Below are 15337 nucleotides of genomic sequence, written 5' to 3' on the forward strand. Positions count from 1 at the left end.
GATATAATGAGGGGGCTTATGTAAGCGCTGCCTCTGCCTTTTTTCAATGTTTTTTTTTTAGTAAAACAATGTTGAAATTAGATGATTATATAATTATAAATAAAAAATATAAATAAAAAATATGTTTGATACGTACGTGACCGCAACATGATTGCCTTAGCTGTAACATAAACGGAATAAAATAAACACATTTATCATTGATAACGACAAATATAGAAATTTAATGTAGATAAATAACACTTATCCTTCAGAACACCTTACAGGCAACTTCTGAGCAGTTTATGGAAGGTACATTTGCGAATAACACCAATGATCACGATTCAATAAAAATACACATACAAGGCGAATAATGAATTTATAGTGAAGTCAAGGCAATTTATATAGCTCATTACATAATTTGATATCTACATAATTTAAAACATAAGGAAAACCATCATTTTGATTAAACAAATAATCTTTTTTAGATAAACCATGCTTTTGTGTGTGTTTGCCAATGAGCAGAGCAAGGTGTTTGGGTATATTTCGCATGCCTAACACGAATGTATACTGATCATGATATGACGCCCGCATGGATTCTAGTTACCAATTATTTAACTTGTTTAACATATTTTTAATTGCATTCACACAATTCAAATGTTCTGTATTTTTTATCATATTTGCATGTAAAACTTTAATCATATTTGCATTAAGGTATAGGCGACACTGAAAAGAATACTGACCTTCAACTTTTGGTGGCAAAATAATGGGATCTCCTGTAACACAACAAATGTATCAACATCAAAATAATGATATCAAAATAATAAATACTGATGTTACCTCGCATGCATGGACTATGCTTAAAAATGATTATCACATAACTTTTACCATATACATGTCATACAGCTATGTTACGGAACATATCACAAGATACATTAAATAACTTCGGACGATTCACTACATGTATGACGTAGTACGCACTGTAGAGGTAAATCCTACCGTTCGAGCAGAAAGCCGCCTTTCTTGGATATGAATTAAGTTATACTCATAGTCTCATTAATTAACAGATAAATAGAATATTACACTTGCGGCTCTGCCGTATGAATACAAAGATATGCCACTCACATCAACGTTCATGAATATCAATTACGGAACTCGTTTAAACTTTAATAAACTCTATATATTATATTTAGATACAAACTATTTCCTGTACTGTTTACTATACAAATAGTAAGGAAAATGGAGCTGGTTATCAAACGCCTGCCTGTACTTGCTTGATGATAATCACAGACTAAAATGACAAATACAAAATGTACATACCTGTACGGGTTCGCATATGAGCTGGCACATCCATTATATCAGCTGAAATGATACAGAAGAAAATTAAACAATGCCATTGTATCTAATGTGATTTTCAATGCTGAGTTTTATAAATGCCATCTTATTCACTTATGAATACTTGATACACTTTTTTTAAATAAAATAGTATTCTTTTCCTCTGTATACACGTTCTATATTATGGAGAGTTTACTTACAAAGTATATCTCGTGTAAGACCTGTTTGGAGAGAAAATAAAACATGATTAATATAATTATATAAGTATGATTTATCAAAGTAATGAATGCCAGTCGTGTTATCACTACGTCTCCGAATAACTTCCAAACACCTTTAATCTATTTAATCTAAACCCAATACTGGGACGACATTCATAAATGTACGTTCGCGACAGATTTCCCTTAATCATTATCAAGCTTGTTGCAAATTTTTAACGAAAAGGAATTATGATAATTATTTATAAACAAATCAATATATTTCTCACAGGCCCTTTGCTTTTGTGACGTGATGAAGTTATCACTCCATATTTTACTTCCTCTAAACCAATTACAACTTAAATATATTTCGCATCGTTATATACGACATGTCTTGAGTTTGTTTCATTGTCAAAATACGCAAGTCACCCTGCAGTTTGGTTTGGTTTATTTTGTTTAATGTTCTATTAACAGCTAAGGTCATTTAAGGACGGCCTCCCGTGCGTGCGACATGCATGCGTGTTTTGAGTGCGTATGTGTGTTTTGGGAGGCTGCGGTAAGTTCGTGTTAAGTCTCCTTATGATAGGCCGGAACTTTTGCCGATTTATAGTGCTACCTCACTGAAGCATACTGCCGAAGACACCCACCAGCACACCCCACCCTGCAGAAGATAATATCAAAATACTCAAACTTACCCATTTGTTGATACTGAGCCACTGCAATAGAAGATGGAAATAAATTAAAACTACATCTTTATCGTTCAATTATAAATGTATTAATATAAATAAAAATTTGCAAATCAATTTACATGACAAATAAAGGAGATTGACCTCAAAGTTAAGCTTTATTACCCGTTCCTAAATAACTGAGGACATTTACATTGCAATAGTGTTCAATATAACACATGGCCCATGAACAAATGAAAATAGGTTTGAGCAGGATGTTACTAACGGAACAATATGGTGACGTCATAGGTAAATTATGCATTTCACTGTCGTTCTACGTAATTATAATTTTACCGTGCTCTATTGAATTTATTTAGTGCGTTTTCAAATTCATGTTTCCTTTTTAGCTCACCTGGACCGAAGGTCCGGTGAGCTTATGCCATGGCGCGGCGTCCGTCGTCCGTCCGTCCGTCCGTCTACATTTGCTTCAAATCGCTACTAGTCAAAAAGTTCTTATTGGATTTTGACCAAATTTGGCCAGAAACATCCTTGGCAGAATGGGAACAGATTTTTTTGCATAAATGGTGAATCTGACCCCCGAGGGGCCAAAGGGGCGGGGCCCAATAGGGGAAATAGAGGTAATACCTTTAAATCGCTACTAGTCATACAGTTAGGAATGAATTTAAACCCAATTTAGTCAGAAACATCCTTGGGGAAAGGGGAACAGATTTTGCATAAATGGTGGCTCTGACCCCAAAGGGGCCAAAGGGGCGGGGCCCAATAGGTGAAATAGAGGTAATTCCTCTAAATCGCTACTAGTTATTAAGTTATGAATGGATTTGAACCCAATTTGGTCCGAAACATCCTTGCGGGAAGTAGAACAGATTTTGCATAAATGGAGACTCTGACCCCAAAGGGGCCAAAGGGGCCCCGCCCAATAGGGGAAATAGAGGTAATACCTTTAAATCGCTACTAGTCATACAGTTACGAATGAATTTGAACCCAATTTAGTCAGAAACATCCTTGGGGAAAGGGGAACAGATTTGCATAAATGGTGCCTTTGACCCCGAAGGGGCCAAAGGGGCGGGGCCCAATAGGTGAAATAGAGGTAATTCCTCTAAATCGCTACTAGTTATTAAGTTATGAATGGATTTGAACCCAATTTGGTCAGAAACATCCTTGGGGGAAGGAGAACAGATTTTGCATAATGGTGACTGACCCCCGAGGGGCCAAAGGGGTGGGGCCTAATAGGGGAAATAGAGGTAATTCCTCTAAATCGCTACTAGTTATTAAGTTATGAATGGATTTGAACCCAATATGGTCCGAAACATCCTTGGGGAAAGGGGAACAGATTTTGCATAAACGGAGATTCTGACCCCCGAGGGGCCAAAGGGGCGCAATAGGTGAAATAGAGGTAATTCCTTTAAATCGCTACTAGTCATAAAGTGATGAATGCATGTTCTATAAACATTTCTTGAGGTCTTTCAGACCTTAGAGTGTCTTGACTTCATTAATCTTTAAAGTAGTTCGGATTCCCACACTATAACCATATATAGCATTGTTAGAGCTTTACAAATTACACATTATTTTGACATTTGGTCTAATCCAACCAGGTGAGCCATGGGCCTCTTGTTATTAAGTTCAACTGATTAACACGTTCCCGAAAGTTACAAAAAAAAAATTATCTTCGCTTACTATCAAATTACTAATCACCAATTATTGTCAACACAGTTCAAAACATACTCACTTTTTGTTATCATTTGTGACGGGGTTAGCTTAGCCATGGCGGCAGTGTCGTCAAGAGTAGCTGGTATGCGGTTTACAGCGTTCCCCATCATCGTGGAAACTAAACAAAGATGTAGTAGATATTAGATTTGTCGTGCATTTATTTACACAAACCTTGTTTAAATGAGGAAAGAATTGCGTGTATGTAAAGTAGGTCTCCGTAGCAGACTGACGGTGTAAGAACAAATCCAATTCTGTGTTAAAAAGTACTCACGTGTCAATGGATTTGTTACCGCAGGGGGTGGTTTCGCCGGTGAAGCTGCTGCAGCCGCGGTTGCTAGTGATGCAAGACTAGCCATTTCGTTTGCCGTGGTCATGGCGGATGATGGGAATCCGCTAGTGGATCCACCCAGTCCAGTTAATCCAAGGGCACTGAGAGCAGCCAGGTCGCCACTTAAACCTCCCATAGAACCTCCCATAGATCCTGCCATAGAACCTCCCATAGGACCTCCCATAGGACCTCCCATAGAACCTCCCATAGCGCTACCCATAGAACCTAGCACGGCAGCCATTGAGCCCATACCAGCATCTAGTCCAGTTGTACTACCCGGTAATTGTCCACTACCGAACCCTCCTCCGAGACCGCTGAGTGCAAACATTGCGCCGAAACCACTGAGTCCTGTACTAGGTGTTGGATTGAAGTTACTTGTTGGTAGCTGTGGAGGAACGTATGGGGTAGGTGCAGGCTGGTGTGTGAAATGTGAAGGCGAGCGCGGGGTAGGAAGAACAGTTGGTACATGTGCTGGAAGTATACTAGGTGTAGGTGCAGGTAATACGGCAGGGGTAATTGCTGGCCAGACTTGATGGCTAGCGGGTGTCACTGCTGGAGGCGGTGCAGTTGTCGGTGGTTCCTGCGACACTTTGAGCAGCAATTGTAGCATCACTTCTGCAGATACGTTGTTTTGTCCCATAAATGTTGTAAGCATCTGCATCATGTCAGAGCTTGATCCAGTTAATGCTCCTTTATACATTATAATAAAAATATATTTAAGTACGTTAGGAAAAATACAATGCTACAATTTTTATATGAGGAGTGAATGAAAGAGAACTTGGCATTTAGCGCCTTAGTAGAAAACAAGTATTGTATCTACAGGAATTATTATCATAGTGAGATGATTATTTAAACGTTCAATTTCACGAGATGCTGTAGATAGTTGCTAAATGTATTGTCAGGTGCCTTACTGTAGATAACTATAAATTAAGCGCTAGATTATCAACTCTAAATGCTATTTTTATATCTTTAAAACATTGCGGGTATAATTTGAATTGTCTTCAGTCTTGGAATTCAGTGTTGAGAAATACATGTATACGTTTAACATATTTACGAGGAATTTAATGCATAGTATTGATTATAACTGCACACATAATTAAACGAGGCAATATGATATTTGATAACGACAACAATGAATGTCATACTCTTAGTCTAGTAACATTTATATTCCAAAATAAAAAGTGTATAAATAATGGCATAAAATACGCTTAAAACCATAGGGGAAATCTTACGCGATCTCCCAAAACTACATTGTTTAAATCTGATTATCTAGCGTAAAGTAAGTCATCTTAATCAAGACGACACTCTAAATTCTGTCAAGTGTACACGAATGTATGAAATAAACACAAATACAGAAACCCTTTATCAATACATAAGTCCCGAGGCAGACTTAATCAAATCAATAAAAAGGAAGTAATTCTCGATAGAACTGTTCATCATTAAAATATTTCGTTATTTTATTTATTTCTATAATTATTCATGACTTTAGCAGTTGATAGAACGTTAAACATTACTAAGCCAAATCAAAGTTATATGAGAATATTATTTAAGCAATGAACAGTGGTTTTAATGTTATGGTCGATATGGCAGCAAGATGAATATAAAAAAAATCTGCCCACTTATGTCGCATAAATATATAAATATACGTCAAGTATTGTGTTTATTGACGAGATAGACCAAAGCTATTGTTAGGACGTTAAACATTAAAAATTAAAATCAAAACATAATCACTTATATGACGTTGGTAGCCACGGTTCCTACTTACATGTTTGTATATTAGAAATATACTTTAAAATTCGTTATACACGCGAAGCTTTAATTTCGCTAAATTCGCGTTCATTAAATATAGTACAAAAACAAATAAAACGCTAGTATCTCCACATACAAACAAAAAGAAAGAAGTATTAACTTCTTAATACTTATAAGGCGTGGTTGTGCGAAATTTTACTACCAGCAAAGTATGTTTAACATAAAATTCCTGACAAGTTCTGTTAACATTAATATATATAGTTAATAAGATTTCATCGCAAATGAAGAGTTTCCATCCCGTTTTAACAATAAATTCATTTGCGTGACTTATGAAGAATCACAGTTCCGCCATCTTTGATTTAAATGTTACCATCTTTATGCTTTTAAATGGAATATATCCACCTGTACGAGTATATATAAAGGGTATCACCCTGTATGTTTGGTGTATGATGTTATATGAAATATCGACCTGTATGTGTCTACATAAAGAATATTCCTCTGATTGTTTAATGTATTATTTCTATCTTTTCTTTTTTCATGAAATATCGACATATTCATGTTTATTCAATTTAGAGGATATTTCCCTCAACACCTTTCTGTATGTTGTTATATAAAATATCGACCTTTATGTGTCTATGTAAGAATATATCTCTGACTAATTGGTGTTTTGATGAAATACATATGATAAACATGTATATTTATATAGAGAGAGTATCTCGCTGAACACCTATCTGTATGGTTAGATGTGTTAATCACCTGTTGTGGACAAGGCACGTTTCTGTCTCCTATGTGAATTATCTGTCGATCTCTTCTTGCGAAGTCCCAGTCCTAACATCCCAAACGGATCTTCAATTTCAAATGATACGTATTAATCTTAGCTGATCAAACATTTTTTTTCACGAGTTAATAAGTACATTAAGCAGTTTTAAAACACTGCCCCGTTATTACTAGTATAAACTACTCAGTTTATATAAGGTTAATTGATATATCAGGTAGTTATATAGCACTGCCCAGGAATTACTAGTATACACTACTCAGTATATAAAAGATTAGTTATTATATCAGGTAGTTATATAACACTTCCCTGATATTACTAGTATGAACTACTCGGTATAAATTAGGTTAATTAATAAATCAGGTAGTTATATAACACTTCCCTGGTATTACTAGTATGAACTACTCAGTATAAATTAGGTTAATTATTATATCAGGTAGTTATATAACACTTCCCCGATATTACTAGTATACACTACTCAGTATATATAAGGTTAATTGATATATCAGGTAGTTATATAACACTTCCCCGATATAACTAGTATGAACTACTCGGTATAAATTAGGTTAATTGATATATCAGGTAGTTATATAACACTTCCCCGATATTACTAGTATACACTACTCAGTATATATAAGGTTAATTAATAAATCAGGTAGTTATATAACACTTCCCTGATATTACTAGTATGAACTACTCGGTATAAATTAGGTTAATTATTATATCAGGTAGTTATATAACACTCACCTGATATTACGAGTATACACTTCGCAGTATATATAAGGTTAATTGATATATCAGGTAGTTATATAACACTGCCCTGATATTACTAGTATACATTTCTCAGTATATTTAGCACTACCTCTAAATATTTAGTAAGCGTGTAAGCATAAGCGGTACACATTTGAAGATGTTACTTCTAAACCGCTTCGTATATATTAACTTTGTGAGCATAGTTTGTAGATATATTGCGCAATCTGTGAATATAAGTACTTCCCGTAGCTTTGCTTGTGTACTGATTAGTTAGTTAAGCTTAAAGCATATACAGTTGTCCGTGAGTATAGTAATTGTCAATAAAACGCCGGTTAAAATAGTTGTTTCTGAAAATTAGTAATGCTATCCTTTATCTAATAATACTATAAATATTTGTAGAGACTTCTTTATATTATTCATAAATAACCTTAATGGGGGAGATATGTGTCAATTGTACACTTCGATCAAAAAATCTACCCAAGTTTCAAGTAAAACACCCGTTAAGAACAGTTTGCACTCTCGCTTTTTTTTCATGGTACTTTATTTGGTAATTTCAAACAAAACAAGAAAATTAAAAGTTCTGACTATCAAGGGTATGATATGTGCATGTATTCATTATATTTCTATGCTATTCCGTATTTGGTAAAATGGCCGTTAGAAAACTCTGTTATCTGGATTGCTACCTTATTTCTATTTCATAATTGTATAAACGCGGTTTTTTACAGATTATAATCCGTGTTTACTTGGTCACTAGCAACTTGCATACCAATAGAAATGCTTGTTTCAAAATCGCAATGCACTGATGATGTTATGATGTTTCATGAATATTATGGGTTATCATATGTTAATGGGTTAAGATATGCATGCTAATGGATGTGTTTATAAACGATGCAAGAAAGGAGCGACAATTACCAATGATTTTAGTAACACTAAAATAGCACAAGCAGTCATAAAATTGTGAGCATATTGTCGATAGATAATTATATTTAATTTGACAATGAACATTTATTGGGTATTTAATGCTTTTTATTATTTATTTATTATCAAAAATATCGATATCATAAACTGCCTTATCTATCTAATAAAATGGACAAATTCTAATATCTTTTGTTAAGAGAAAGATTTCTTTTTTAAAAAATATGTTAAATTAAATTGCTATAATTTTGGATTTGGGAGAGAAAAAAATAAGAAATTAGAAATTTTATAAATAGAATAGATACTTACTTCCGCCGCCTCCAAATGCTAAAAGAAAGAAGAGCAACGAATCAGAACGCATTATAGAAATACACACGTAAAGACAATTAAAAACAATCTGGACAATATGGAATAGAATCGTCCTCTTTCTTGAGGGAGTGAAAGAGAAATCTCACGGAGTGATATTGTGGTTGTCCTCCCCTGGAATATCACCCGAGAGTTGGATATTTCACGTTCGCATGTTAAAGGATGATTATTTTACTTCCATCTTCCTAGTTTATTAGTATATGACCCAATTATTCAAATATTTTAAAATAATGCAATGCAACACAAGGTCGTACATGAATTTTCATGTCATCATTAAGAAATAGTTTCTATCTATTATTTTGCTAAGATTGGCGGTTTCAAACAAAGGCGTCCAGATAAGATGAACTGATTTCATATGAACAAAGATGAATGTTAGATGCTGTTAATCGTATAGCTTTGTAAATGATTTTTAAATAGCATTAGTCTGGTCAATATAGCATATAAAAAGGGGATATTTTCAAATATCTCCCTTTGATGAAGTTGCAAAACGACGGAAGCCTTCAACAGACAGCAGATCCCTTAGATGCCAATGTACGTGATAACACTGTGTTCCCTGTGCTGGTAAATAACATTATTATTTATTTATATAGGATAATTTTGGGTTTTTTTTTCGTACCTCCCATACCGCTGCCCATTCCTCCCAATCCTCCCATCGGCGTCTCTAACAGAAAAAAGGTAAAGCATGTATTACTCAATACCACACAATGATAATCGACAGAGAGGATACACAAAATAACCTTACTCCAGAGACATCCAAAACCTCTTAGCATCGCACTGAGATCTGCCCAGGAAGTATAAAAGAATAACTATCACAGGGCTTTGACGCAGGAAAATACTACTAACACAGGGATATGATAAAGGAGGTATATAACATTCTTTTACACACACACGCGTATTGAATATTACCTATTACTCATACAGGGATCTGATAAAAAAAACATTTATTACGCTAATATGGGGATATACAAAATCGTAGAACATTATCAAAAATCACAGGGATCTGGTAGAAAAGCACAAAACATTATTCAAACCAACGTAAAGGCGTGATATAGAAAAATACAATATTACTCGGACAAATTAGGGTCTGATAAGCACCATGCTATCACGCACACGATCATACACAGTCCCTCAAAATACGTATACACGTATACAATACGCCTGCATCTCGCAAACAGGGGAGGCCGTAGTTTTAGCAACCGAAAAACAAAGTAAATCGGTCCAATGCTACAACAAGGAGTAAAACACGAACATTTACTACAAACATGCATCACGTGCACAGGGGAGTCCTGAAATGATCTACAACAATGTCCTACAGCACAGGCAACAATAGAACACTAGTGAAGGGACAGTCCTAATGTTAAAGTATTTTAAAGCTTCGATGTCTACCGAAAACTTAAGGTATATTAAGGATTTAATACCGTAGGAATTATCGCAGTTTGTAGTACGCATAATCTTCCAACGAAATATAGTATTGGTTTACATGCTACGTTTCGGCACAGATTAACTTCATACTTTAAAACATGAGGTTGTGAGATGTTTCTGTGTATTTTGATTAAAAGTAAAATATCAAATGTTTAGTGGCAAAGAATGTATCACTATAAATAAGTAGGAAACGAGAGAACTAAATACGAAAATAAATAAATATTTATAAATCATTAAGTCATTTAAAACGCAAAGGGAATATACAACCAGGTATCCTGGGGAAACGGGGGTCGGGAATGGTGATGGTGGAGAGAAGGGGATGTAAACGTCGTCTACCGTATCACATTTGGTTAAAGACAATTATGTGGACGTGGATGAACGGTTAATACAGAAATGGATATCATTCGAACACGACATTCTACACCTGTACACACCTGCTGTTTCCCCTGTACCTGCAAAAAGATCAAGTTCCGCGTTATTGTTTCACAGAAATATAACTCCTGACGTTCCCATGGTATTTAGCTAACCTGCTCGAAGGGCAAGTAAGATTACACAATGGTGCGGCCCCCGTCGTCCGTCCCTCTAAACGACTCGTCATTTATTTGTATAAAAAAGACATAGGACCGTGCTATTTGGCCAGAGGCAAAGTGGGATGAAGGTTAGTTTTGTTCAAAATGATCTCATTAAGATACTAGGGTGCAGGTACATAGGACTCACTTAAATGAAGACAACAAGATAACAGTCTCGGCATTATTCTTCCGCGCAGCTGACGGAATATATTCATAATAATGTTAAAGATTCAATTACAAAAAATATATTTCAATATTATCACGCTATTTTAATATTGTTTTATGGAAATTGTGTTGCATAATCATTGTTTTTGTCTAAATTATACTGTCTGGTCATCCTTTTATGACGGACTATTTTAACACCAACCAATAGACTTGTACAAGTTATAGTAATTGAAAACCTATTATACTTCTTCCATTGGTTAGGTTAAATGTCTAACAATTGAAATATAAAGATCGAATGTTGCTTTGGTCGAATTCAACATGAACTGCTTCTCCTTAACGTAATCAGTGGTTATTTTGCCTAGCATCCAGATGGAATTTCGAGTAGAAGATGAACTAACAGGCATACTTGTTCCTGATGTTATGTCATGTTGTTGAGTCTTATATCTTACAGATTGTTCATGTCGTAACATTAGTATAAGTCATGGGACAATAATTTCATATCATGGTGGCCATTTCGCTAAGTAAATGTTCCCTGGAGCGGGTATTATCTTGGGTACATTTAGGAATACAACGCATTGGGCTGTTTTTTTTAATCATCAACATGCTTTCTTACCTCCTCCACTACCGCCTCCCATTAAAGATCCGAAAAGACCTGGAAGACACATAATTGTTTTATAATGCGTATCTTGAGTAAATATGACTTGACTCCACCTCTGAGTAAACATATTGTTATGTTAGTCCACTCATGTGGAATCGTCAATAGAGCTACTAATGCAAATAAGTGAATAGAACAAATAGCGTATAAAGCACGAAGAAATCATAATAATGTTGATATCATAACTACGTCATGATCAAAAATGTACCACAAAGCGTTAAGCAAGGATATACAGAATGTGTTAAAATTGGCGATCAAGTCTTAAATAGAAAGCTTAAAAAAGCATTACAAGCACGCCATATCAAGCATATAAAATGCACAAAATATTACAGGTTTGCAAATTGGTCGTTTTTAATCTGATTAGACTGCTCCGTTTATTTGATTGGTCATGCATATTATAACACTGATTACCTCCCATTCCTCCTGCACCGCCGCCTCCTCCCATACCCATCATAGCTGACATCATATCTGCTGGGAAACAGAAGGAGATATTCAGGTCAGTTAAACGTACCTTATAATCATAGACGGTTCCTGGTTCCATTCCGGTAAACATTTTACTTAACATAATGCTTTCAATACTAGTAAAATGCAAAAAAATAATCATACATCACTGCCTTTATAGTTTTCCATATGTGCCACACGGTAAGTATTAAAGCCCACGTTCATAATTCATCACTAAAACATATTCTTCGCAGCCTCTTTTCTACGATGTTATATAGAATCGCAAAGTAGATAAACATTTCATTTAATCAATTTACCAAACACAAGGAAAATGTAACTTTTTACATTTTGTACACTGCGCTTCTTATTGGTGTTCAATATTAAAGCAGAAACAAAATTTATCTAAACTTTATATTGATTCATAAAGATACGGTGCTATTGAAATGTTTTATTAATCTTTCTTTCAAATGGCTTTTCAACTGACTTAAAACAATATCACTTGCATCAAAAACCCCGCACTATAGACGAAAGATGCATACTAAAAAATCCTGTACTATCAAGATAACCTTCCACAATAACCTTCCAAGAATATGACAAAAACAAACCTCCTCCAGCTCCTCCTTGACCTCCGCTACCACCTTCGCCAGCACCTCCTGTCAGAGAGAATGTGTACACATCACTAAGGGGAGATAACTACACTATACCAAGGAAATGTGTACATTTCACTAACGGGGAGATAATTATGCTATACCAAGGAAATGTGTACACATCACTCAGGGGAGATAACTACGTTATACCAAGGAAATGTGTACACGTCACTAAGGGGAGATAACTACGCTATACCAAGGAAATGCTGACACATTGTACATATTATCAATCAATAACTTGTGTATTAAAGTGTCATACATCACATTGACATTGTAAAAGTTACAGAGTGTAAAACTAAGTTAGATAGAGGGTATCAGTCATCTTAAACAACATAAGATATGAAATAATGATACAAATATTTTTTGATAAATCAACAAATCACAAAATTACAAATTCCGATTCACAGGGCAGGTTATTTGGGCATCCCCTACCTACCCAAATTCTCAAATATTGTACTTGTATGTACATACATGGGTGCAATAAACTGTTGATGATAAAGCTTCATGTTATTTTTGTTATTTTTAGTGTATAAGTGATGTACATTTATAACAAATTTAAGTTAATTTGGTCGAATGTTTCTGATTATATTCAAAGTTAAATACGTGTTTAAAAATTGACATACCCTCGGGTGGTGATGCCGTGGAACCTGCGCCACCACTACCTCCACCACTTCCGGATCCGCCCATCATTTGAGAAAACATATTAGCCATGTTCATACCGCCAGATGACGATCCTCCTCCTCCTCCTCCTCCTCCTCCTCCCATGAGTGCCTCCATGCCGCCCATACCGCCCATACCACCCATACCGCCCATACCTCCCATTCCACCGAGTGCGCTTAGCATATCGGCCATCCCTCCGCCACCACCGGCTCCTCCTCCTCCCATCATATTACCTGGATTGTGATAAATAATTAAAAGTGAAGAAGTTTATTCCTCATAAAATACTAAGATTTTAAAATCGGAAGACAAATTAGAATTATGAATATAGATCATTAGAATTATCTGGGTGAAAAGCTTACTTCAAATACTTTAAGAACCCTACAAAATAAGAAACCAAGGGCGTATGCGTGATATTAGAGGTACAAAGATAATCAGGCCCTGACATATAATTTATTGTATTTTATAAATAAATAGCATTGTAATACAAGTATCATAATAGATACGCGAGGTCGATATAGATATGACAAAATGATATGAACAGATTAAACAAATACAAATATAATGACGTTATAGGACGTGATGATTGATGTGAACTTGACACGATTGTAAACGCCAATATGTACACGGATCCAGCTTACCACTGGTCACGTGGGTCATGATCACGTGGCTTGCAGTCTCGTGGGAAACGTTTACATAAGTTAAGGTCAGAATTATATCGACATATATTACACAACTAATTATATAATATACTATATAACATGAAATATTTGGGCAGTTTCGTGATATAACATATATGAATGTTCCTTGTGAAGAAATAGTAGTCTAATATGATAACTTAATTCTTTGTCAATATTGCCAGTGTTCCTAGTCAACCACGACAATTATCTTATGTTTTACAGATATAAAACACGACATGTTTTACAGATAAAAACCACGACATATTTCATTGTTTACAGATAAAAACCACGACATATTTCATTGTTTACAGATAAAAACCACGACATATTTCATGTTTTATAGATAACGGCATAGAGTGGACTGTAAACATATACAAAACCCTGAAAAGCAAGTCAATTTTATAAAGACTTTTTTAAAATACGTTGTTTAAAAAGGAACACATGACTGTTTCAAAGAGAGACAGTATATGACCCACACTGCACAACAAAGATAATGTATCGCGACTTCGTGACTGGCCCGTCTTTAGCATAACTAATTAACTAGATGATTATAACATTGATTGTATAATGAATGACTGTCCTGATTGAATAGTACAGTAACCCATGCATTTCATTCAGTTTTGAAATTACACTGGTTTGAAATGTATTGAATAAATCAGATACATATTGTAGGATATTTTTATTATGCAGTGGTAAAAACGAATAAATCAACCAACGATAAGACTGTCTCGAGTAATGAAGACGTTCTGTTATTCCGTTAGAAAAGTGATTGCAATCGTATTTTAGATACAGGTAGTGAAATTGACTAAACTATTTTAACATATGCTAACTTTTTATTAGCTTACGGTGGTGCCGGGTATACATCCGACACAATGTATCAGTAGTCAACAATGGTGCTTGGTATACATACAACACAATGTATCAGTAGTTTACAATGGTGCTGGGTATACATACAACACAATGTATCAGTAGTTTACAATGGTGCTGGGTATACATACAACACAATGAATTAGAAGATTACAATGGTGCTGGGTATACATACAACACAATGTATCAGTAGTTTACAATGGTGTTTGGTATAAATACCACACAATGCTTTAGTAGATTACAATGGTGCTGGGTATACATACAACACAATTAATTAGTAGATTACAATGGTGCTTGGTAAACATACAACACAATGAATTAGAAGATTACATTGGTGCTGGGTATACATACAACACAATGTATCAGTAATTTAAAATGGTGCTGGGTATGCATACGTCACAATGAATTAGTAGTTTACAATGGTGCTGAGCATGCTTTATAGATGTGATT

At 35.0% G+C, this 15337-nt stretch overlaps 1 protein-coding gene across 34 annotated transcripts in view; it reads right to left on the reverse strand.

Annotated features, from left to right (window-relative positions):
- The window catches only part of LOC117315970 (location of vulva defective 1-like), a 69424-nt gene that overhangs the window by 3738 nt on the left and 50349 nt on the right, over positions 1 to 15337 (reverse strand). For 25 of the 34 annotated variants that reach the window (XM_033870415.1, XM_033870420.1, XM_033870422.1 and 22 more), the window contains 15 exons: positions 13307 to 13576; positions 12642 to 12689; positions 12007 to 12066; positions 11554 to 11592; positions 10641 to 10658; positions 9401 to 9445; positions 8728 to 8745; positions 6732 to 6821; positions 4170 to 4916; positions 3918 to 4016; positions 2201 to 2221; positions 1512 to 1532; positions 1297 to 1338; positions 720 to 752; positions 137 to 160 (listed from right to left, as the gene is read on the reverse strand). In XM_033870415.1, coding sequence (XP_033726306.1) covers positions 137 to 160; positions 720 to 752; positions 1297 to 1338; positions 1512 to 1532; positions 2201 to 2221; positions 3918 to 4016; positions 4170 to 4916; positions 6732 to 6821; positions 8728 to 8745; positions 9401 to 9445; positions 10641 to 10658; positions 11554 to 11592; positions 12007 to 12066; positions 12642 to 12689; positions 13307 to 13576 — 1575 coding nt within the window. The remainder of the gene's footprint in view (positions 1 to 136; positions 161 to 719; positions 753 to 1296; positions 1339 to 1511; positions 1533 to 2200; positions 2222 to 3917; positions 4017 to 4169; positions 4917 to 6731; positions 6822 to 8727; positions 8746 to 9400; positions 9446 to 10640; positions 10659 to 11553; positions 11593 to 12006; positions 12067 to 12641; positions 12690 to 13306; positions 13577 to 15337) is intronic. The other 9 variants (XM_033870419.1, XM_033870414.1, XM_033870427.1 and 6 more) reach the window with 9 other exon arrangements.

The sequence above is a fragment of the Pecten maximus genome, chromosome 17 (assembly GCF_902652985.1).
Source record: "Pecten maximus chromosome 17, xPecMax1.1, whole genome shotgun sequence".
NCBI classification, from domain to species: domain Eukaryota; kingdom Metazoa; phylum Mollusca; class Bivalvia; order Pectinida; family Pectinidae; genus Pecten; species Pecten maximus.